Raw genomic sequence first — 25,376 nt, forward strand, 5'->3', positions numbered from 1 at the left:
TATTTTTCTCTGCATGGCTACTTGTCCTCAGGATTCCAGATCGAGTGTAAATTACAGAGCGTGTCTAAAGGAAGATCAGGGAGCAAAAGGGCAGACTAGATAGAACATAGATTTCTTTGCTTGCACAATTAATTCTGTGGATCACACCAGATCCAATCTGACCTGACAGAGCAGGGCCCTTCTATACAGGGGCAGCTGTTTTAGATGAGAAAGAACTGCAACAGTCCGGGTTTTAATAATTGAGGCTGATTTCGCCCCCATCTCTCAAACTACCTGGATTCCGCGATCCAAACGCCTGAGATGATCAAAGTGCTAACGTCCATGAACATTTCCACCAAGAAATTCTGTCTTCTCTCCTGGGTTCTTAGTAATGAAGAACGCATGAAATAGGGTTTGTAAGAACTCTAGAAAGATCCAGATAAAGGGGGAAAAAAGCGATGAGGCAGTATTATGTAATTTACCTAATGGGATGTATAAGATGAAGAATGAAGGTCTTCGGAACAGGTACATTCTTACTTCCCAACAAGAGAATCCTTCATTAGCCCCAAACAACGCAACAGCACAGACCCATCTTCTTTTAAACCAGTGTTTCCCCAAAGAAGAAACAAAGTCAACAGGGATGACTGAAGCTCAGAGTCACCAAATGTTGCCCTTAGAGTAGGAATTGCTATTAACATTTTGAAAAACTTTTTAACACCAAGAACAGGCGGGCAACCAGCCAGTACATTATGAAATGTAAAGTATTTTTGTTGAGAATGAGGATGAAGATAAGTTCCAACTCCTGTTCACTGGGAGGCAGTTTAGAGTAAAAAAAAAAAAAAAAAAAAAAATTTTTTTTTTTTTTTTCCAGTACAGAAAATGTTTAGGTGGTTTCCGCATGACAACAAACTGATTGATTGCAGCTGAAGAATAGGTCAGCTGTGACTCAAATCCTAAGCTCCTCTGCTGTCCAACTTAATTTTAACTCTTCAATCTGTGGTTTACACTGAAAAACTGCCCTGTACCTTCTGACTTGTGTTGAATTGACCACACCGCCGTGGAATCAATCTGCTATTGTAGGGGCAGACAAGAAACCTCGAGAGTCAGATAACTCTAAAAGCTAATTTACTTTGGTTCTGGGCTAATTACATTTCTTAAAGTCAGTTTTGCTGATTGGTTAAGAATGCAAGCTATCAAAAGCCCAGGCACTTAGAGACATAAACACATAAACTGTCAAAAAAAAAAAAAAAAGTGGGGGTGGGGCTGAACATCAGAGAAGGGTACTTGTGACTCACACAGGGACTCTGTGAAGTCCACAAACTGAGCTGCTCTCAGTTACACCTTGCAACTGGGCACTGAGATTCCGGAGACTGGCTGCATCTCAGAGTTTTCCCAGCAGAGGTCTTGTCCCAAAAGCCGCAGCTATCCATTTACATCTAGAAGTGTACATGATAAAAACCCACAACACTTGTTGCCGTGTTGTGTTACAAAGAAGGCATTTTAACTGGATGCCAGTATTATTTAATTTCAATTCCATGAATGTTAAAAATACTGAGTACAGGTGGTTGTTTCCATGTTATATGTAAAGTGGTCTGTCCAAACCCCAGCCCGCCTTCGAGTTCTTAATTTATGTTAGAAAGTGGAACCCCATATACATGTATATGGGGGAATATCCCACCAGGTATACAGCAGGCCTTCCTAGACAGATTTTGACTGTTCGCAATTTAATTATCACCTAATAGACACTTGTTTGATGACATGTCTGTCCTACCTGTCAGGGCTCCACAGAATCAGGAACAGGCTGTGGCTTCTCTGAGCCACCTCAATCAACTGCTCTGTTCCTATTCTGGATGAAAGCATCACCATGATTTTTCTTCAGTTTCCTGAGAATTTGAACTCTACCAGGGTCTGGAGAGTGAGCTGTGGCATTCTGAACCATCCCATAAATGACAAATACCTTAAACACAGAAACAACAGACAGAGTGACAATGCTAATCATAACTTCTTCCTCCTGTTTGCTTTACCTCCGAAACCAAGGAACATTCTTCTATTTCACTGGTTCCCTGGGTGTTAAGACAGAAATAAACAATGAGTGAAATACTAAGTTCTAACATGTCAGATTCTTTTTTTTTTTTAATTCCAAGTGGTGTAAGCTCTCACTAAAATTAGAAAGGGGATCTCATCTGTGTGTAAGAAAGCTAAATTGGCCAGCATGTCTATCGTGCCTCGCGGCCAGGCTCTCAGACCAAAGAAGAGCCTAGCTTACTGTAGTGTCTACATCGGAGTCTGTTTCAATCATGCACTACATGTGGTGGGGGGGAGGTACTGTAAAAACACAATGTCACAGCGATAGAACAGTGTCTATATCTCAACCAACTCTGTCAACTTGGCCCATCATGCTTGCATCTAAATCCAACTGTGGTTTCTTGTGTCACATCCTGGAAATGGAGGATTTGTGACAGGAGATGCCACTGTGACCGAGGGGACAACGGAGCAAACCAAGGACTGAAACAGTCCTAGCATTTTCTTCCAGTTATAGGATCATCACTGGGAACCCAGCACTTTGACAGAGTGTTCAAACATCGGAGAATGGAGTTGGTATCCTGTAGCTGAGAGCCATGGTGCTGGGCCTTCCAGTCTGATTTCTGAAAGCCTTATAATGAGGGTGGAGTGGGTATACATTCCATTCTTTGGCTGTATTTTTGTTCAACAAAGCCTGCAATTTTCAGTCACTTGAAAATGTAATTATAGATAATGTTTGCATCAGTAGCAAGAATACAATAAGCTCGGGGCGCGAACACTCCACTCAAATCACAGCCTCTTAGGTTGTGACGCTTGTCTCCTGCCAAGAGTAAAGGCATTTCGACAAGCTAATACTCGATAGGAGATGGGTTCAGGGTTGGACCAGCCCCTGAACGGGTTCTACCCTACTGCATCCATTACCCCATCTTTTACATTGGGTTTCTAGACACAAAATGGAAAATAGGGCTGAAAATTCAGAGTTCCGTCAGACGTTTCTGCACTTGCGCACAGAGGTATGGGGAGGGCTGAAGTTTACAGACATTGGGAATGGACGGGACACCAAACTCAAGGTGACAGAACTGTCAATCATCTGAAATCCTTTGGTCCAGAGACTGGCTTATGCTCTTGCCTCCCTATCAGATCCACTTATGAAGGGGGTGGGGAGACCGCAGGGAACAGGGTACTGCATAGGTTAGTTACCAACTGAGGGGGGACGGTGGAGCTGAATGTCACCTGAGAGCCTTTTTCTAACTCACAAGGTGGCCTGCTTTGGGCTCAAGGTGCCCCTGAGGAAGGCCACCTGTCCATCGGATGTAAAACTAAGAAGTTGGAAATAAATGAGGGAGAAGGCCAGGTGCCTCACGCAGTCCTCACAAGAAACCTCTTCGTGAAACGTACGGTTGTCTCGAAGGAAGGAGAAGGATCGGCCTGAACGTTCAAAGTTAACGGCTTCTTCATCTCGGCAGGGAGTGTGGTCGGAGGTGTTAAGAGAGCTTGACACGGCTGCGGTCCCCCTTCCTACTGACATCGCTCCCAACACTCTTGCCTTCTAGACTCAGAAACTGGTCTGGCTATGAAATGAAATCAAGCACAAGTAATTTATGGGAAAGAGCATGTAAAAAGCAGATCATGATTAGGTCATCGCTAAGAAACTGTATTTCATACTCGGAATCCCCACTCGCCAACATACCCAGAAATCTGCTCACCGTATGGAAGGGTCTAAGAATCCCTCGAAAGACAGAAGCAGCCTCCCGGACCACAACATTAGGGGGCACAAGGAAAAGACCTCAGGCTTTGGAAATGGGCACCTTGAAGCAGACACATACTTCCATCGTCTAGAACTTCTTCTCATTTGCAAATTAGGAACGATACAACTCATCTTGAAACATTTTTCTGAAGATTACTGATAATTTATATAAATTCCTTAGCCTAATAGCTGGCCCCTATCCTCAGCTAGTATCAAACAACATTCCAGAAGGTATAACCACAGGAAGCCGGCATCCTTTAAAGTATCAGTGATCAGGAGAAAAACATCTGACAAGGAGTATTTAGTTGTCAAAGATTTATAGCTTTGTTGACACGAGAAAACATTTTTTGTTGGCTTCTGGGTAGACATCATTATTTGATTGAACAGACAACTAGAAATCAATTTGGATCAGAAGTATCCCGTTCTGAGTAGACCTGAAAAATAAGACACCGTTGGGGCAAGATAAAGGCCACCACGTGGATTCTGTGGTCGACAACCGTCCAATTTTGGTCACTTTTTATAACCACCGGACACAAAATCTTGGCCCGACTGAAAGGCTGCCTGCAAAGTTAATTCGGCTTCTGACTCTGAGCAGATAGAATGTGCTGGTTGCAAAGTGCCCGTCAATTTGCTCAGGAGCACCTGTGGCATCCGGGTGGCAGGCCCCTTCTCCAAAGGTTCCGCCAGCTTTGGGTCCCAGGCCTCGTTCTCCTGGCACAACAAGTCGAGGACCGGCCATCAACTCTGACAGCCCAGGTCACCCTCGTGCAAGGCGGTCTGTTCTGGGAGGCGGGGCAGACTTCGCTTTGGAGGTCACGCTCGTGACCTGGAGATCCTCGATCAGCGTCACTGTCTCAGCCAGAGCAGGTGCGGACTCTTCCCCTGGCCCATCCCTGGGGATGCTCAGGCAGGCTGTCAGCTTCTCAACTGAATCTGAACAGGTGTGATCTTAATCAAGTGACTTATAACATTAGGAGCAAATCTTCACACTAGCTCAGGCAGCTCTGGTCTCTTAGGACCTCAAGGACCCTATCGGCTCTGTTGGGAGAAGCCAGTGCCCGTTTATTAAGGCACAGACGAGAATAAGTATGACGCACCCTACAGCCAGGTGTCACCAGGACAGACACGCTAGACCCATTGTGCCACCTCGTAAAAATCACAGATTCCTTCTCCAAGTCATTTCCCGCTTTGGAGACTCTTCCTCTCAGCTCTAGGCATTCTGTGGCCTGAGCTCCTAATGAGGTGGTTAGATGCTGGGGTTTACAACAGACCCTCTCCATATGCACATCACTGAAATTGTTTTCCCAGTGGCTGGGTTTCTGTTAGGGTTAGGAGTCCCATTACTGGGAACCAGACTGGGTATAGTGTGGCCCATTCTCTCCCCGTAAGAAAATCAAGATCTGTCTCAGCTGCTGTGGAGATGGGCTTTTTCAGAACACACATATGGGGACACGGGGTGAAGATACTGCTTTTTGCTTCAGCCCTATCCCAGGATGGAAGTCCGGACCACAAGTTCACGGTTGAAAGATGAACCACATTTTATTTCTCAACCATCATGCAGAGAAGGGAGAGGGGGAAAAAAAAATAAGTCTTTTCAACGTTGTCCTGGGGACTGAGCCTTTACTGGAAGTTTATATGGGAGCAATACTGCTTTACGGGTCTTTGGCTGAGACTTTAAAGCACAAATGTTCTGAGGGAGAACTCATTAACTCGTCAGTGTAATGAGGTTTCACTGTACTTGACTCTCCCAGGAAATGCAGGTGAATTTGTGGTCAGTTTCAAGTACCAAGAAGCTATAAAATATTTAGGTTATCGTTCTCTTCCCAACGTTAGCCTCACAATAATTCTGTGGGACAGGTAAGGAGTGTATCTTAATATCCTTATTTTCTAGATGAGGAATCTTGACAAGTCCCCTGAGACCAGAGATGGGCCTGGAACTAACCAGAAGAAAAGTCCAGGGAACAGGTGAACGGTTGCTGAGTGAAGCCCGGGGCTGGAGACACCCTACAGCCACACCCCCGGTGACTTCAGTCCCCCCCACGCAAGCAGACCCCAACGCAGGGCAAGCGTCCCCACACGTGCACACAATCCAAGAAGAAGTTATTTCTAAGTCAAAATTCAAACCCACACAGAGCCAGTGGAATGAAAACAATTCCTAGTTCTTCCTTGGGGAAAAGTGAATTCTGTGGCCAGTGTTCCCTTAAGAGAGAGAGAAGTGCTTTGCCTCAGTCTCTCCTCCAGGGCGGGGTTTGGCCAGGGACCGCTCAGGATCGGGAGGGAGGAGCCCCTGCTCAGGACTGCTCTGGTTAAGGCAGGAAAGCAGGTGCTGGAAGTGACCCTTTGACATCTAAGAGGAAAAGAAAAGGAAGGAAAAAAGAAAAAGAGGGGAAAAAGAGGCAGAAGATGGCTTTTTGTGAAAAGAAATAAGACTCCTGCCAGGGAGCATCATCATGCAGAATAAACACGACCTGATACTAAGAAATCGCCTTGAGGGGGAGGCGCCAGCGGTGTTCGGCGGCATCCGGCTTCTCAAGGACTGGTGGGGCGCCTTTCAATCCTGACACCAAGGAGAGAGGGCTGGGTGGACAACGGGCGTCACGAGGAAAGATGTCACCAGCGTGGACTGAAGGGAATAATTGCTGTTGGAGGCCTCCTGGTGACAATTTCGAGAAAGCAAACACAGCTGCAGCAGAGCCAAATATAGCTGCCCAAGACAATGGCCTCCGTAAAGTTAATCATTCTGAAATACGCTCCCCTTCTGCTCACGCGGAAAACGCAACACCCCTTCTATAATGTCGGAAGGCAAAATACAGTTAGAGGCACAGGAACACGCAGCTGCTCTGCGGAGTCTCCTCCACGTGATGGCCGAGGGCTTCCCACGCCGCCCTCCTCCCCGGGCTCCCGGTTCCGAGACCTGGACGCAGGGGGCCCCTTCTCTGGCAGGGCTGAATTAAACGGGCTTAGGGAAGAGGAAAAGAAGAGAAGGAAAGAGCTATCAATTAGGAAAAGGCAGATCAAGAGGCAGAAAGAGCTATCAATTAGAGAAAGGCAGAAAGCAAACTTCAGAAGCACCTGCTCTGTTCGGGACCTAAAGGAAATCCGAGGAGGGTGCAGCGAATTGGGAGTGAAGGGTTAAACAGAGCAGCCCGACTCCATCAACACACAGGAGTCCTCTCCCCGAGCCTGCCTTCCTCCTGCTTCTCCACGGCATCTTTATTATTCCCTTAAGGTTTTTCAAGGAACAAATGAAATGTCATGTTTCAACTTTTTTTCTGCTTCACCTGCGCGACACCCAACGTCTTACCCTGGAGATGCAGGGAGAAAGGGAGAAAACAATCGTGCGCGTTAGGATGGTTTCCACCAATTCGCTCTGGCCCCTCACAGGTCCCTACATCCCCGCCACGTTAGCCTTTTAAAGGGGCTCTGTTCACGTGCGGAACTCTCACCAGGCACGATGAAAACTGTCAAGGACTCTGCACTGTAGGGCCAGCAAGCTCTGGGGTCATGATCCGCCATCTCCGAGGAGGGTGGTCGGCAGTGGCCAAGAGGCCCAAGGTGAGGCATGGGGTCTGGCCGGCATTAGCTATGTCTACCCTAGAAAATGGCCTTTTAGGGTCAACTGTCTAGGTTGCTCTGTGAAGGGTCTTCCTTCCTACTCCAAGCCTGAAAGATCCTAATGGCAGCAACGTCCTGATTGCAGCTGAGAAAGAGAAGGGGCCCCCAGGTCCTGGGACTTTGTAGCGAGGATAGAAAGGGTCACCCAGTAAGGTGGGACAGCACTATCAGGGGGACTTTTTTTCTTACCTTTAATAGAAGCAACTCAGAGGCTCTAGGCCAAAGGGTCAGAACATGGCCCTGAGCCCTATTTCTAGCAGGACCACCAACCTGAATCCATCTCTCGTCAAGAGGCTGAGGCTTCCCAAATCTTGAAATTTTCAGTTGTGAAGATAGTAACGCACAAACGTAGGCACATTTACATATGTTACAACATGTTTCCTATGTTATAATGTATCTAACAATTTCATAACTTTTATAGCCAAAGATCACAGAGCAGAAGATATTTTAAGAAAGTAAAGAATTATGCCCAGTAAGATCATTTCTAACATATATATTTTTTCACATATATGTGCATATATATGCATATGTATGTGTATAGACACACACACACACACACACACACAGCCCTTATGTCTACTGACCACAGCCAAGTGAAGAGCACTATTTTGCTCTTTTAACTTACGAGAGGACCAGCTGATTTTATTTTTGGCAGATACATGTGGTACAATTCTCCTCCCACAGAAGGAACCCAGGAAAAAATGAAGACATAATTGATGGGGAAGGATATAAAATACCACCTTAAAGTTTAGTAAGCCCAAGTCCAACCATGAACTTTCTTTATAAAAAAGCATGGAAGTTAGGCATTGCAGTGTAAAAATCACAGAACTTTAGATCCTAGTAGGAAAGCTAAAGAACTAAGTCACTCTCCCATGGTACTCAAAACACAAAAATCATGTTTAAGCTGTCCAAAAGTTATGTCAAAATGTCAAATTAATTGCATTCTGAGGAGTGAGTCACCACCATCATCTGTGCCACTGGGGGATCTTCGGGCCCTAATGGAGCTTATAAATGCAAGACAAAGCAGCTGATGGGTTGGGGGAACTGGATGTCCACCATCATAAGTCACAGGCATAAGCACTCTTACTGAGAAGATGAAGGACTCTGGCTTCCTTAATTATTAAGACCTTAAAAAAAAAAAAAAAAAACACTAAAAATCAAAATATCCTGGGGCGGCTGGGTGCCTCAGTGGGTTAAAGCCTCTGCCTTCGGCTCAGGTCATGATCCTGGGGTCCTGGGATTGAGCCCCACATCGGGCTCTCTGCTCAGTGGGCAGCCTGCTTCCTCCTCTCTCTCTGCCTGCCTCTCTGCCTACTTGTGATCTCTGTCTGTCAAATAAATAAAAAAAAAAAAATCTTTAAAAAGAAAATCAAAATATCCCATAACCCCACTTTTAAGGCGATGTTACTATTAAAGGAATCTCGTGACCTGGTCATGGATCTGTAGGACCGACACTTAACATCCTATAGACCAAAAGGGAGCACAAACCATTGAAACTGAGACCTCCTCAGAATAGACTTATTTAAATCCGACCTTAAGTTAAAGGGCATAGGGGTCTGGTAGAGAAGTTCGGAATAACAAACCAAAATGATGTTTTAGTCTAAATACAGCCTAAACCTAATTTACATAAATCTTCAGAAGGGGAAAAAATGGGTCTAATAATTTGCTGGCAAGTTGGCTCTGAGGCATTCATTCAAATGGAGTAATTAAAATTTAACCAAAAATGGAATTTGTACTCATCTGTCATTTCGAGAGCCGTAGGATTACATATTTATTAGCATTCCATTTTAAAGTATCAGCTGATGTTGAAGTATCACTCTCAGTATCTGAACATAATACACAATCTGCAGTTCATGAAACAGACCGCTCATAAAACTCCGGGTGCAGCTCTGGGAACGTGTAAACCTCAGATATTCTCACCAGGCAATGCGACCACATAACCGGAATTGTCTTTCTATAAAACCAGGTGGAGTAATCACTTTCCGCCATGACTTAGGCCAAATGGGAAGGGTGAAACCGTTCAAAAATCTCCCCGTTTCCCCCTTTCTTTTTAAAGTCCTGTTTAGGAAGAATCGAGAGCTCACAGTAAATGAAAAAGAAATCCCCAGGAGAAGGAGGTTTCTATCCCTTCGCATCTAGATTCAGAGCGTGAGACGACTGGATGGCACAATTAAACAGTGATAATGCTAAAGGGGAATAATTATTTTACAATTACCTGAGAACATCGCATTTACGGCGCTAATTAGTTTTTGTTTCCCACAAAGGTTTTTCCAGGGATGTGCAGCTCCATGTCTCTTAGCTTTAGCAACAATAGCTCTCTCTTAAGGAAAAATAAAAATACATTTTCTGCACTGCTACCCAAGTGGCACACCGGTGACACTGGCCTGTCCTATTCCTGGTCCCTCCCTGATAGTGGAAACAGACATGGGGGCATGGGAACTTATCGGTGCTAATGAACTGGAAACCAGGAGTACTTTGCAGACCCTCCCTTCCTTGCCTGCAGAACACGTACCCCAGGGTCAAACAGTTGACCCTCTGTGGTGCCCTAATCTGCAAACAAAAAGCAAAAATCTGAGCCTTCCCTGAAAAACAAAAACAAAAACAAAAACAAAAGCACAATCCTCCAGAGTAAATACTCTCCAATTGGAAATAAAGACTTTTCAAGTTTGGGTCAAGTCCAGCACCGGAAATGCGACGCATTGGTGGCTTATGAATTTAGCTCCTTGAAACACGTTGAAAATGTCAGGCTTCCCGGGGAATGCCAATCAGATAAAGGATGCTTTACAGATACTGTTTTCCAATTGCAAGGCGGATTTGAGAATGTGCTGCAATGACATCAGTGACCCTGCAGAAGTCTGCACACAGGCCTCAAAAATGAGCACAACCCTGCATTTCAGCAGGACAGCCAGAGATCACAGCCTGTGCTGGTAGTAGGACACTCAAGTTGATCAGAAGATTTGCATGCCCACATGGTACCTGTCCTTAACGGGAATCTGCATTTCATCTGTAAGCCACAAAACCACAAGGAAGGGGTAAGGAGAAACGCAAAGTTTGCAAGTTTATGTAAATAAAGGGGGGGGCGCGGAGTAGATTTCAGTCTTTTACCAGAGGCCGAGTATACTGTTGCTACAGCTGTTGGAGCAGGGAGGGGAGAGGTGCTCTGAGGTGGAGAACATTCTAAATGAACCCATGAAATCTTAATTACTAGGTTCCTATCTGAAAAATCTTATCTCCTTTTTTATCTTGTCTTGCAAGGTTCTTGTGGCCCCTAGTTCACAGCATCTCATCAAGACAGGCCAGAGTAATCTCAATCCAGCAAATGACAATTAAGCAGCAATACTTAACAATTTGCATAATAGCTCGAACCCAGATCAAAGGTAACATTAGCGTTCGAAACTGCCAATATGGCCTGAGTTTTTGGCTTCAGGAAGCAGCTGATGCTAACAAATGTATTCCTTACTGAGAAATGCTACCTAAAAGTATACTTTGAAATTTTTCCTTAAAAACCCATACACATAACTCTTCTTTTGGAGTCTTCTGTCTTTAATTCCTCACACAATCATCCAGGAATCAGGTGATAAGTCTCAGTTATCACTGTATTTTATTTTTGGCATTTTCCAAATATACATCAAATGTCATCTGGGAGTGAAAAAAAGAGACCCTCACGCTTTTGACCTTCATCTTGCTGGTATCTTGAAAACCAGAAAGTATTTTTAATTAAAATATATTCCCTTTAATTAACATATGGAATAAGAGTGTGAGTTTGAATTAAATAAGGAAGTCAATCCTGACAAGTGCTATGTATTTCCTACAATGGTCAACCATTCTCATGGGGCACAATTTTGGTTTCCTGATAAAAATCGATGTTGAATATTTAATTCACAGTTCTCTCCTCCCTCCCCAACAATGTGCGAACTGGCTTTTATATAACACACGCACAAGCCAACCATAGCTTTGCTGTTTACTGCCTCTGAGGCATGAGGCAAGCACAGAACCTCCTTAAGCATGACCTGTAAAATGGGTATAATATGCCCCCTGCAGATCTATCATCAAGGTTAGAGACAGATAAATGAAGTGCCTTGGCGCACAGTAGGTGTTCAATTAAAGACTCATGTTATTGTCATTTAAGGAGGTAAAGGGAGAACGCAGTAATTGCCTTGCCTCCGAGAACTGGCCACATTGCCCCAAAAAATGTTCTTAATCTATAAAACGAGGAGGTTTGACCAGATGCAGATGGTCTCTAAAGCCCCTTTCAACCTGAACAATGAAAGTCCCTTAGAACCACCTTTCAGTTTAACTGGACACTGACGGACATTTTTCCAGTTATCTTAACTTGGGAGGACTTCATCAACAAAAATGGTGAATTCACCAAGTTGATGGATTTACACTCAGGCTAACTCTTTTCATTTCCAACAAGGTTACTGACTGAAGGTGAGAAAAAAAAATTTTCATGTTAATTTATTGCTAGCTTCTTGGTGTCTTATTCTAACATCACAGATGATGATAATTTTAAAGCTGCATTTGTAGATTTTTTCCACCTACAAGTTGTCATTTCCAAGACATTATTCTTACATTTTTCTGTTTAAAAATTCAAAAACATCTAAAACCCCCGAATACCTACATGATCATTAAAAAGGTTAAACAAAGGAAACCCTCATCTCTACCCCTGTTCCAAAATGCCCCAGTTTAAAATAACGTTTTTGAACTCAGTTCCTATTTCTATTTCCATTATGCTTTGCTGCAAACGATATTCTACAGCCACACAAAGACAAAACATTAGTGGTTAAGATTATTTAAAAGGTCTATTTCCATTTACAGTTTCGACCCTGAATGCTTAAAAAACCAAGACTTAGAAGCATAGGTCCTAACAATTCAGACCCACTGCAGAGCCTTAAACTGGATGGCTCGTGGGGCCATCAAGCATAATAATTCATCTGAAAAACTATTTGTTCATCTGCCTTGAGGACTCAAACATATTACATCTTGCAAACTTATGTAATATATTCTTGTGGGAGAACGCCATTGAAAATATGTCCTACTGCTTTAGAAAAATCAACACCAGAAAAGCCCCTATGCTTATTTAAGTTCCTTTTAGAAGAGGCCAACATCGAGCTGAATGCAATTTAGTCCAAATGGCAATATACCATATGTGACAACCAGTCCCCAAAACAATAAATCCGCACAGCTATCTTCTCAACCGCATGCATATGGCGATCAGATACACTGCTAGGTTGGTTTCAAACATTTTCAGCTTGTCATATGTCCTCCCACACACCTCTGTTCCCCAAAGACAGTCTCCAATGTGAGTTCATTACAAACTATTTTGGAAAACATGCTACAGTGCTCTCGGGACTAAGACAACAGAATAGTTATCTCAGAAACAAATATTTACAAAACCTCTATTTTTCTTTTCTAAAAGAAAGTTCAATTAAGCGATAGTTGACAGCACTGAAAACAATGGGAGTTTAGTTCCAAAAGATACCGTTTGGAAACAACAAGCATGTAGAAGAGAAGTAGGGTAGAAGTTATGTTAAGGTTCGCGCAGGAGACTCCGTGACTGAGATACAAAAGCTCTATTCAGAGCAAACAGTTTGAAAAAGCCACATTCATCCACCAAACGAAAAGCACAAGTTACAGTTTCATAATTCATAATTTAACTGACAAGCGTCAGCATCTTTGGGAGACCATTAACATATTAAATTCACAGAGCATTCATTAGATATATTATAATCACCTAAGTAGCAGGTGACCATAAGTTCACAAGCCAATTCCTTTTCCCCCACACTCCTCTTGAGAGCAAAAAATACAAAACTTTCAATAGCAAATGTACAAATATTACACATCTATACAGACTACATCTATCTATCTATATCTCTATCTATCTATCTATCTATCTATACATTCAGGGGGACAGAACCGAGATCTTGCAAACAAGTATCAGGGGAACCTTAGTAATCAAGATAAATTTCCCAGAGAAAACTGCCAAAAGGAAATTCAATATTTTAATTTACGTTATCTGATTATCTTAGTTGGGACAATGAACCTGATCGTGTGTGCAAGCAAGTCCACATTCTTCATATCGACTGGAAGGGCAATTGCATTGAACAGATTCTATGCTTGCCTTCCCCCACATTTTTTTTTTTTAATCCTAGGGGCTTAAATAATTGGCCACTGCGGAGTTTCTCAAAAATCTCTCAAACTCATAACATTTAACATGCTAGAAAATGAATTTAGCACCAAAGGGGAAAGTTAGTTGCCAGAGAAATGGATCATAAAGCTCTGAATGGCCTACAGATTGCAAAGGGTATATAGTAAGGTGTCAGAGAGAATATGGATGTGAAATCGTAGGGCGGGTAGAATAGGAAACATTTTGTATGTACTCTTCCCAAGGATAACAGTCCCTTTTTGCACTAGATCATCGGCAGCCCAGACTCACTAGCAGACGTCTTGCCTGGTGAGAGAGAATTTTACACATTCCCAGTCGAAAATGGACACAGACCTTTCCGACCCGCTCTGGCAATCCCTGCAGGTTTCTTTTTCATAACACGACCGAATACCAGTGGACGCTATGGACCCCATAGCGCCTGAGCTGGTAAGACAAACTTTCCTGTCAAGACTAACGAGCCAGATAAAAATTAGATCCACTTTCCTCCGAAATCCCAGCTCTTTACTTCTCCCGATAAACTCTCCACCCTAGTTTGACGACACGCAAAACCACCAGAATCACATTAATTATTAAATTACAGACCGCATATCAGACAAACCACCATGATTACGTAAAAATTACCTCTAATTTCTGCAACAGAGTACACCGGGCTATTTTAATGCTTTATAATTATCCATCCCCCCCCCCTTTTTTTCCCCCCTTTTTTCTCCTACCACCAGAAAGGAGTCTTCGCAAATCGAAGTCAGAGGAGCGGGTCATTTGGTGAGAAGGGATCTTTAAATGGGCCACGAGAGCCCCATCAGCCCCGCATTTCAGATGACACGAGCGTGCACGCGCACACCCCGCCCCGCTCGCCGCGCCCCGCCGGCCGGACCCCCGGACCCCGCGTCGGGCTCGCCGCTCCCCACCTGGTCCCCCGCTCGCCGCTCCCCCGCCTGGAGCCCGCGCCCAGCCTGCCGCCCCTCGGCCCGACCCCGGTGCCCGCTCGCCGGTTCCCCCACCCCGACCCCGGTCTCCGCGCGGCTCGGCGCCGCACGTCCCGACACTCTCGCCCCGCGCCGCCTCCGAAGCCCAGGGGAGGCGGCCGGCCCCGCGCCGCCGCCCGCTCTCGCCCTCCCCGGGGCTCCGGGGAGGGGACCCGGCGGCAGCCGCCCGGCCGAGGGCGCGGGGGAGAGCGGCCACGCGTGCCCGGGGCGGGGGCTCACACTCACATTCTGTCGGGAACTAGCAGGCGGCCCTCGACCATCATGTCCGGGAGGAAATCCAGCTTGAAGGCAGAAGTCATGTTCTCGGCGCGCGCGCTGCGCTGCGCTCGGGCGGCGGGGGGCGGCGGGGGGCGGCGGTGCGCGCGTCCGAGCGGCCGCGGGCGGCGCGAGACGGGCAGGGACAGGTGCGCGCGGCCTCCCGGCGGCGGCCGCCCGAGCCGGCACTTGTCACATCCTCTCCCCTCCCGCTCTCCGCCAATCCCCTCCGAAAGCCAGCGCCCCGGCGACGGTCTGCGGAGCGCCAGGTGCGGGGAGCGGAGGCGGAGCTCCGCGCCCGCCGCGCCGCCGCTTAACCCCTGCGGGCCCGCCCGCCCGGCCCCCGGAGGGAGGGACCCGCCCGAGGCCGGCGGCTGGGGAAGCTGAGCTCACCAGCTTTAAAAATAGCCCGACTTTCCGAGGGCCCCCAGCCTGCAGCCAGGCAAACTAGTCCAGCACGCTGACTCGGGCCAGTTGCGCTCAATTCCCTGATTCCACGGCGCCTGGCACGAGGCCCGAACAGCCGCTCTAGTAGATTTAGTGCCACCGTATTGCCAGAGCCCAGTTCCCATGCCCGGCAAAACCCAGCTCCCAAGCCCGAGGGACACGGAACCCCCAGGAGTGTTTGCTGAAACGCTTTTCTGGGCGATCTGCTCGCCAGGGTAAGAACTAACAATAACAACTGATACAGCATTCGTGGCTAGCCCAAGTAAATATCAGATAAATGGCCCAAGTGACATTTAGGCACTTAGCCCAATGCTTTAAAGGACAAAGAGGACTCAATCTCCACACAATTACATCGCCTTTGTATCCTCTCCACAAGAAGACGAAGTTGGGAGAATGTGAATGGCGGTAATCGCGTTTTCTTTTAAGAAGAAATCAAATCTGTCATTTTTCTAGGATTTAATAAAACTACCGAAAACCAACGGTGACTTTATTGAAAGGCTGTGAGATCTATAACGTAGTGGACGTGAAACTTAAACACCCATTTTAAGATTTGCAACTATTTACTAATAGGGTTTGAGAATGGCCAAAATCTCACAAATGAAGAGAAGCAGGGAGTTTAATTTTCCCAAGTGATTTGCAAAATTCTCGAATGGTAAGTAAATGGTGGCATTCTCACTCTTTTCATTGTTTGGTTATTAGGATGAAACCAAACATCTCACAATGTCACAAGTACCTAAAACTTCTCATAGCTCATGTGCAAAGCAGCATCATTAATTGCTTACCAGAAGTTTCCAGTTTGCCTCTTTCTGGTAATCACTTTTATTTTTCACACCTGGCGATGTAGTCGCGGTAACCAGGGGGTTAAACCATTAAGTCACGTGTGTAGTCAGATATATCAGGTGTGAGATGTTATCAAACACAATAACATGGAGAAAAGATCTACTCTCACCAACTTCTTGGGGGATGAGAAAACTGACCATCTTTGGAGATGATGAAGGAAAAGAAGTATTTATATACCAATGTTAAATCCAGGCTTGATGGACTGAGCGCTATGAAGTAATAGGCCTGGAGTATTCAATTAAGTCCATACATACTTAATGGACTCGATTTCCTTCTTCAGCTGAACCATATATCTGGTTTTGACCGAGAGAGTTCTAATTCCAAGGCCAATGTAGGGCTAGGACTAACCTTCATTTGAAAATACTGCCTTTCTGAGGAACAAGGTCTCAAAAAACAGATACAATAAAATGAATTCTTGGATCCAAAGTACCCAAACTTTTCCTGATAGCACTAATTTCCATTTATTCTCTAGCACTGCTACTACAGGCTGCCTTTGAAATTATAAGAATTTTGTTGGTCTTTCAATAATCTTAATAAGGTAATTAACTGGATAAATGAGACCAACCTTGTCAGTTCTTGGTTTTCATATATTATTTATATAAATCCCAAATGTATATAATGAGCTGACTGTATAACAAATTTATTTTAGAACTGGCCTCTAGAACAGAAGCAAAACATAAGCGCGTTAATCAAAGGGAGAAATATTTCCAAAAAGCTACATATCCACATTCTATAAGGTAGAAGAAGCTTCATTAACATGTACACTTCTGAAATATTTATTTTCTCTTTAATTGCATGTGAATTAGTTGGGAGAAGCTGTAGGGAAGCCTTCTTACTGACTTAAGCCTTCTCAGCAGTTTGTTAAATTCTAGTCTCAAATCCCTTGAGGCAATAGTGGATTCCAAGCAGCTTTTAATCATACTATGAGGAGGGTGAAGTAGTGTGTAAGTAGGTCATAGAGAGAGAATTACAAGCGCATAGGTTATTGCCTTATTTAACAACTACAGCGTACCTGAGTTTTCAAAGCACATTTGCTTTTGCCATTTAAAGTTAGAAGCAAAACCAGGGTCAGATACAAAAAGAAAACTCACTCTTACATTGGATACCGTGACGATGCGAACCAAGGAACGCTTATGGATGGCAGCTGACTTTAAATAGTTTGGCTGCTAAATACATAAATACTACAGTGATTGTACAGGTACCTGATGTAGGTGCCAAAGAGAAACAACACACACACACACACACACACACACGCACGGACACACGCACACACCCATAGGGTGTTGTTTCCATGATCATACCACATGCACAATAGCCCTTTTAAAAAAATACCAATTTCAAAAGCTCTTGAGTCTAAAAACGAAAACAAAACAAAAACACCCAACCAAATATCACCTGATGAAAGGCATAAATTTCTCGTTTCACTGCTTTGGCAGAAGGAAAAAACAAAATCTAAAAACAAATCAATTGGGCCCCTTTTTTAATTTTCATGCAGTAATGAGCCATCAGGTATCATGTTTTGGCAGTCGGTTTTTTGGCAGACAGCTCCACTGGGCCGCTGTTGAACACTTGGGTTCAATGGAGCTATTTTATATCCAAGGATCTTATCAACAGCCCTGAAACGGGATGAGGCCCTCGGCGGGGCCCACTCATGGACTTGACCTGGTTGGGGACACCACTGTGTGCCGCCATCACTGGGGACAGGTCTGTTGGGAACAATGAAGGGTTCCTCCTCGTTTTCACTTCACTGTAGAAAAACCTTAACCTCTTCCCTAGGCCCATCCCCCTACCTTCCCTAATTGTCTTTTTTTTTTTTTTAATCAACTTGCTATTCATTTCCCAAACAAAAGGCAATTCAAGAATTGGAAGCACTTCAAGGGAAAGTTTCTGAATGACCTCATTTTATATGAGGCCTTCCAAGGCAATGGGGGGGTGGGGACTGTGCTGTTTCAGCAAGCCTTTCTCCCCCTCATGCCTCATCTCAAACTGAGTTTTCTCCAATGGTCATTGTTTGAACACTGAATTATCACTGGCATAAAAAAAAAAAAAAAAAAACCCACAAATTCTCAATAGTAACAGCGTGCTAATAAAATGTATTTGTGCTCGGACTACACACTGAGACAACCAGAAGAATCCTATCCCTGTCACCCCACTCCATCAATGAACCAGAATATAGTCCTTTGATTAGAGAGCTTTCAACATTTTCACATAAAGTTTACAACCATAACTTAGAGATGGATGCTTGAGACATGGCGATTGGTGTTTATAAGCAAACAATTGTTTTTCCCCTACAGACCACCTTGTCTATTTTATGACAAGTTTCCATTTTTTAATTGTTCCCACACATGACGTCACATATTGCAATCTCTTTAAAAGCACGAGACTCTCGGCTACCATAGTTATATCAGTCCTGCTCTGTTTACTCAAAAAGCCTCCTTCACGAAAGGGTCTCTCCCCCACCCCCTCCACTTCTGGTTCACCGTTACAAACTGGAATCCAAAACATCTTTCCCCTATCACATTTTCAAATTCAAATGTTATGAACATAGCTGTTTTAGCTTAGGAAAAAAAAAAAAAAAGCCTAATGTGCTCAGAGCCATTTGGAGCAAGAAATACAGGCCCTATGAGGGGATTTCCCATCATTTCTAGCCAATAAATTTGAAATCCACATGAATTTTAAGTACCTGAGAGAGTATCTGACTTTGTGGCCATGTGTTTGTTATTGCTTATTCCAGTTTCATTAGCAACTTGCAAACATAAACAATGGTGTTTTTCATTTGATTAAAAAAACCCAAACAGATCCTTACGTGATACATTTAAATATATTTTTTCTTCATCCCATAAGGTATCCCTTAAAAATACCTTTATCACGAATTATAAATTTAAAATGATACTTTATTATTCATTAACCCCCTCCCAGCCCCTATTTTCAATCGAAAGCTTTAATGGTGACTTTGTCACATCCCTGAAAGGACTTAAATAAAATTAAATGCCAATAAAGATGAAGCAGTTATTAAAGTCTTATTTTACATTTTTACGGGAATTTTAAGTAGTCACTCTCCCTCGAGAACAGCTGCTACTAGCTTTTTGCAATCTTGTGTTTTTCTGAATCTGTTTTTAATAAAGCAAAAATACATAATGGCGAATTTATCTTCCTTCTGAAGAGGTCCTTAAAATGAAGATGGTTCTCTGTATACATACCTTCATGCTCCGAAATGAGACGCCCCTCTAGAGTTTCCAGAAGCTTCCATTCCAAGGGGATGAAATGCTAACACCGTGGGTCTGTCAGACCCAGAGCCCAGCCAGCTCATCACTTCCCTCTCCACCTTGGCCTTCCCCTTGCCTTTCTCCATGATACCGGCGCTGCCTTCTTTTTGTTCCCCCTCTTAGCTTTCTCTCTCAGATGGCAGCCAGGCAATGCCAGAAGCTTCCCCCTACAGCTGCATGTCTGAGGAGGCAGGTGACTATCAAAGTGAAGGGAGTTGTGTTTGGTTGCTTATCTGCAAGTTTGCCTCGCCTTGACCAGAGCTGGTCTCTGAACTGGGAACAGCTGTCTTGGAGTGAGCCAGGGGATTCCTTTCCAGACATGACCAGAGGGCGGGAGGGGGAGGATGCAAGTCTGTGTGTCCCAGGAAGTGAGGACACAGGACGTGAACATGGAGAAGAGTGAAGAAACAGTGGGCAGAGGCAAAAGGTCTAGTGTGGTGCTCTGCACATGAAGGCACTCAGTGAAAACCTCTGGAGGAATGTTCCATTGGCTTCCGGAAGATCCCAAGATGGGTAGGACTACACCAGGTACCCTTATCTGGTGCCAGGCTGGCGGCAGGAACAAAATTTATACCCATCAGAATGAGGCGTTTAATTCTCTGGCAATGTGGCCTCCAACCTCCCCCCTCCCAATCCCCACAAAAGATTGTCCCCGATTGGCCACAAGTTCTCATCTTACTGTCACGTGTTGTTCCATGAAAAAAGGAGAAATTTCTGCTTGATGAAATGCAACAGCTGAGCCCAACAGCTGGGTGGGCACAGCAGTGGGGCAGACATGAGGTCCACAGAGAGAGAGAAAGCAGCAACAGGTGGCGGGGTGGGGGGCGGGGACAAGGAAATGCGATTTTGAAACCTTGGGGTGGGGCTGAGGCAGATCTTGGCAACAGTCCAAACCTCAGCTGGAGACGCAGCCCCAGAGGTACGACAGCCCCATGTGCCCGAATGTCTCTCTCTTTTTTTTTTCCTAAACAAATACATCTGGAAGAAGAATGAAGAGGGCAAAATCTCGGGTTTCTGTAAAACAAAACACAAGAATCCGCTTTGCCCACAATGATGACGCGTCGCTGTCACAGAGCCTTGGTTACCAGGACCAGAAACCACCTGATAGGGTGTGTGCAGGTCACACTCTTGAAGGCGAATGCTACTTTCCAACTGAGTGAAAAAGGTGAGAAGATTTAAGAACCAAACCTGTTTGATTCTGCATCTGATTCTGTCAAAGAGTTGATGATGGACACGGGGAACGCGTCATTTGATGTGCTGATTCATCAGCTAGACCTCTGTCATGTGCATGGCCATCGTTTCCTCGTAGGGACAAATGGCTGAAAAATCTTAGTCCACGATGATCCTCAAATAAAAGGTGCAATGTGCTAACCTAATTATTACTACAGAAATTACATAACAAAGCTATTAAAATGACATGTAGGTTGAAAATACATTAAGGTTTTGAGTACAGGAAATTTATTTTTTCCCCTATAATATGGTTCAAATCTCTAGCCATTTTTAGCTTATGATAGTTTTTGAAAATCCCAGATGACTCTTTATTTAAATTTGCTTTTGATTCTAATTACCCTAAAGTCCATTAGGGGCAAATATTTTTTTTTCTCCCTCTGCTTAAAAGAACTACCCTAAGTCTTCATGAACAGGTGACTTAGCTATCTTCCCAAGCTAAGTGGAACGTGTCCTATTCTATCTTATCTCCACTCCTGAGTGTAAACCTTTATGTTACCCCATAGTTCAGTCTCAAGACACTTTGGAGGCTAAAAGGTACATTTGTCCTATTTCGTAGGAATATGGCAAGGTTAGGGAGCAGGAGAGGTGTGAAAGACTTTGGGTCTGGGGACGAAAGGAGAGGGAGTTAAGGATCTTGCTTTGCTTTGTTTTAATAACAGGACAGTTATCCTCCTCACTCATTCTTACTGCACAGGCCAGTTCAACTCCCAGTCCTCTGCCTCACACTCTGATGCCTTTCTATTTGCTATGCTTCCTCTGTTTGATGACTGTTGTGAGTTTCTAGGTGTCTGGAACTACGTCTCAGATTGACTTCAATATATATTTGTGCCGTGATTGGTTATGATTGCGATAGGACAGGTTTTGGCCCCCCTGACGGACCAAAAGTTACATTTCAACTGCATAATGTTTCTCTCTTTTTTCTACCAACGCCTAGTCCCACTGTAGAATTTAAGGCCGGAGGAAAGCAAGGCAAAGCATGCTTTAATTCAAAGACTTCATGAACTAGAAGGCAGATGAGTGAGGACAGAAGGGGAGTCATTCGAAGCCAGAAGCAAACACCACTGCGAGTTTTCGTTTCGTGTTCATTATTTTTTTCTTACGGTACCACTTCCTCCGTGGCAAAACCCTGAGGCACGTGCAAGTCAAAAGCTGTGGTGCAAATTCAGCACGAGAGGAACAGATGACTTTAAAGTGTCAGATATCCAGCAGTTATGCTTTCAGTTTAGCAGGGAAGGAGTCTGGCTGAGTCCTGAGTTCAAATCCCTCCCTTACAGGCTGTGGGCCTCTAGAACCATTACTCTACCTTTCTCTGTCTCAGTTTTTCATCTTTAAATTATGGAAACATGTCTACCTGTCACTCTCAGATGTTTGTGAGTGCCAGGCATAGACTGTTAATAAATTTTGGTTTTATTCCTTACTTCCAATAATAATCTCCCCCATACCACCCAATCCCGCCAGCCCAATCTTTGTTTCAACCTGGAACTGGCAGGTAGAAAGGAAAAGAGAAAGCCAGTTCTAATCCTATTGTTCTGACAGTATTAAAGTTTCGCTGACACCTTCCATTTTGAGGGCCAACAGCCTAACCCAGAGGGAAGGGGAAGGTTGTGGTTTACAGAGAGCAGGCCCTGAGCATCCTGGGGCTTGGGGTGAGGTCTCTATCCCTTCCCATCGGGTCAGTTTCCAAAGAGAGGGTCCAAATGAATCCTAATTGCTGGAACTTACCACGCCTCTTACCACCGACTCTGGGAGTTTTCACTTCCAGAGATGTTTCCTGAATCGCATCTGAATGAATGGGTAAGCCAGGTCACAGAGTCCAAAAGCGATTTTTTTTTTAACCCATTGCAGCTGCAACCTTTCTCAAGACAGGGATTTAAAAAGCCAGGTGTCGTAGGTGTATCATTGTTACAACTTTCAATCTCAAGCCCTCCTAAGTTTGTCAAGCTGAATGATTTTCTGGGGGAGATCCTAGTTTTTATGGTTCTCAGAGGGCACGCTGGCAAGTTGTGCCTTTCAAACTCCAGTGATTCTCTCTGATCCCAAGCAGCCAGTCATGGGTGGACACTTGGAATGGGCTGCGGTAACAGCCCAAGCCGCCCTGGTAATACATGTCATTCCGGCCTGGTATCATCTCCTCCCCACAGATGCCATTTCCTGTTAACCGTGATGGTCTTGACATATAAGAAAATGGGCTGAGATCAGTCACCGCCAGAGAAAAAAGCGACAGAGTCGCGAAACATACCTGTGCATGATAATCCCTAACGACATTGCATGAAGCAGAAGGTTGGGTGTGGGAACAAAGGGTACCTCATCCCAAATCAGGGTTAACAAGCACTTTTCAGAGTTGAGTGGAGGTTCACACACACACACACACACACACACACACACTCTTATGTGTATGCCTAGCTTCCGTGTTACTCCCATCTCTGTAGACTGCTACCATGTGATTGGAAAGGTGCTGCGGCCCCTGGACACCTCATTTCAGTTCTTAATGGGCAACACATTAAAGCCTCACATATGCTTTCCTTCCTCCGACACCCTCTCCCCAATGTCAGTTAAGAAAACGCCACGAACTTCAGTCCTCTCCAAACCACTGCCTTGGTCTTACCTACAGAACAAAAGTCACCGTGAGTTCAGAAAAACTCCCAAAGCCAATAACCATCAGAGAAGCAACAGTTTAGGGAGGGGGGAAACCCGCCCCTCTCCACCCACGCCCCCCAGGAATTACCAAAGTGTGGAAAGAAATGCAGTGACGGCTGATGAAGACGAACCAAGGCATTACTGTGCCACAGAACAGACCATAACTTTCTCCTGCTGGAAAAGGTTCAGAGAAATGCTACGGGGCTGGGAAGGTGCCGATGAATGAACTGCGTCTTGTTAATGACTTTACAGACCTCGCCATTCGAGAAATGAAGTTGGGCATTTCTTATTTCCCCTCTGCAACAGTTACACCAGCTCATGGGATGGTTTTCGTCTATAAATTCTGGCCCCTTAAGCCCAGAACCACCATCTCCACACAACCCTCCTCCTTCTGCACTTTACCTGTCCTGGGCGTTTCCAGGGCAGAGCGCAATGAACTTTCCATCAGTCACATTTTCACCTAATTAACCCCCCTGATGACAATAATTGGTATTGAATCATTCTGTGAATGACTTCCTAGGTATTCAAGCACAATCTGCACTCGCCATCAAGTTCAAGATAAGAATATTAATCAAATGCTCTTTGTTTTTCAGCCCCAAAGGGGTATTTTTTGCAACAGCACACACTCCTATTTTAAAAAAGAAAAAAAAAATGTGAGGTTTCATCTGAACAAATAAAAGAGCATTAATACGCGGAGCTTACAGATCTTGGTCTGTGTTCGGCCGAACACAGCTGTGTGAGTATTCCCAAGGCTCGTGTGTGAAGGGACTCTGGGCACAATCGTTACTCTATTGAAAGAAGCCATTTTCCCAGTTTGAATCTTTTGCTATTCCTTTTCTGCAAGTCAAGGCTTAGAATTAAAATTTACTTTGACATTTGTTTAGGTCACTATGGGGGGGATCATCCCACGTGGAGGCTAATGGCAGGATACAGATTACATATCTTCTTACTGCTGTGCAATTAGATGCAGACAAGTTTGCCAACTTCAGGCCTCACACCGTCCCCATGAGGCTAAAGGAAAAGATACCCGCAAGCTGGACATAGGACTGGGGGTCCCCGAATTCCGAAAGCTGGTGATCGATCAAACCACAGGAGAAGCAAAGGACCCTTGTTCTTGGACCTAATTATGACCACTCAGGGATTAAAGTGAATGGATCACGGGTAAATAATTGTAATAGAGTCAAAAAATTCAACATGGAGGCTTCCAAGTTATTTCCTTATTTCAGTGTGCTACTGACAAGCAGCTAGGGAGCACAGAGGACTACTTTTCTCCCAAACCACAAAAAATTGCTTTGCAGCCTTTGTTTGGAATAAAAATTTCCCATGAAAGCAGAATCGAGGGGTGCTGGTAACAGTGGGCTTCAGATATAAAGCTTCGCCAATTACCTTTTATGAGCTCATCCTGAAAGCAATTATTGGCATACCCGATGGAATGAGCAGTCCAGATCCCATTGGAAGTAAGAGAACATATTAAGTATGCATTTAAAATCCACTCTATTCACAATGGATAACTTTTGAAATATTATTCTACTACAAATACCTTTTGGGTCCTCCCAGGCTCTGAATATACTGGCAACAGAAAATTTACACTTGAGAATGCAATTTATTTAGCCTGAAACATTAATTTTAATAGTTCTGACTTAGATATTTCATAACATTTCAACTTAAGTTAAAAAAAATTAAAATGTATGTCCAAACTCTAAAAAATAGTTAATGTTCCCTAACTGTGTTTTTTATGCGGAATGCTTTTTGCTCCTTATTTACTGAGAGCATCCCTAATTTGAACCACAGTACAATTCAAGAGGGAATATTTGTAACTAAATATTAAAAAAAAAAATTTTTTTTTGCCCTTTAAGGTGATTCTCTTTTGTGTTTAAAAATTAGGTCCTTAATCTTACTTTGTAAATATATGAATATTTTTCAATATTTTGCTGTGGCATGAACAACCAATTAAGCCAGACACTCAAGTGTTAGATAAGAGAAATTCTTTAAAGAAACCAACCTTAGTAAGATGATTTTCATGTAAATCAACGGCCACTGAGCATTGTAGGACCAGTTCTTTTACATTAAGCATGAGAGTAGGAATCGTTTCAATATTTGAGAAGTTTGAAACAGATTTTCCCCATTTCTTTTTTTTGAACTGTTTTCACCTTAGAAATCAGTGCTTCTTTTATAAAAAGCAAGAT

At 44.2% G+C, this 25,376-nt stretch overlaps 1 protein-coding gene across 8 annotated transcripts in view; it reads right to left on the minus strand.

The window, feature by feature from the left end:
* CELF2 (CUGBP Elav-like family member 2) overlaps positions 1 to 25,376 on the minus strand; it is a 303,992-nt gene that overhangs the window by 277,115 nt on the left and 1,501 nt on the right. For 2 of the 8 annotated variants that reach the window (XM_032881616.1, XM_032881615.1), the window contains exon 1: positions 14,741 to 14,980. The exons of 5 other annotated variants lie outside the window; for them this stretch is intronic. In XM_032881616.1, the coding sequence (XP_032737507.1) occupies positions 14,741 to 14,814 (74 nt within the window). In that variant the 5' untranslated portion in view covers positions 14,815 to 14,980. Of the gene's footprint in view, positions 1 to 14,740; positions 14,991 to 25,376 lie in introns of those variants that run through there. One more of the 8 variants, XM_032881613.1, reaches the window with a different exon arrangement.

This window comes from Lontra canadensis, unplaced genomic scaffold (assembly GCF_010015895.1).
Source record: "Lontra canadensis isolate GAN:19392208 unplaced genomic scaffold, GSC_riverotter_1.0 scaffold76, whole genome shotgun sequence".
NCBI lineage: Eukaryota > Metazoa > Chordata > Mammalia > Carnivora > Mustelidae > Lontra > Lontra canadensis.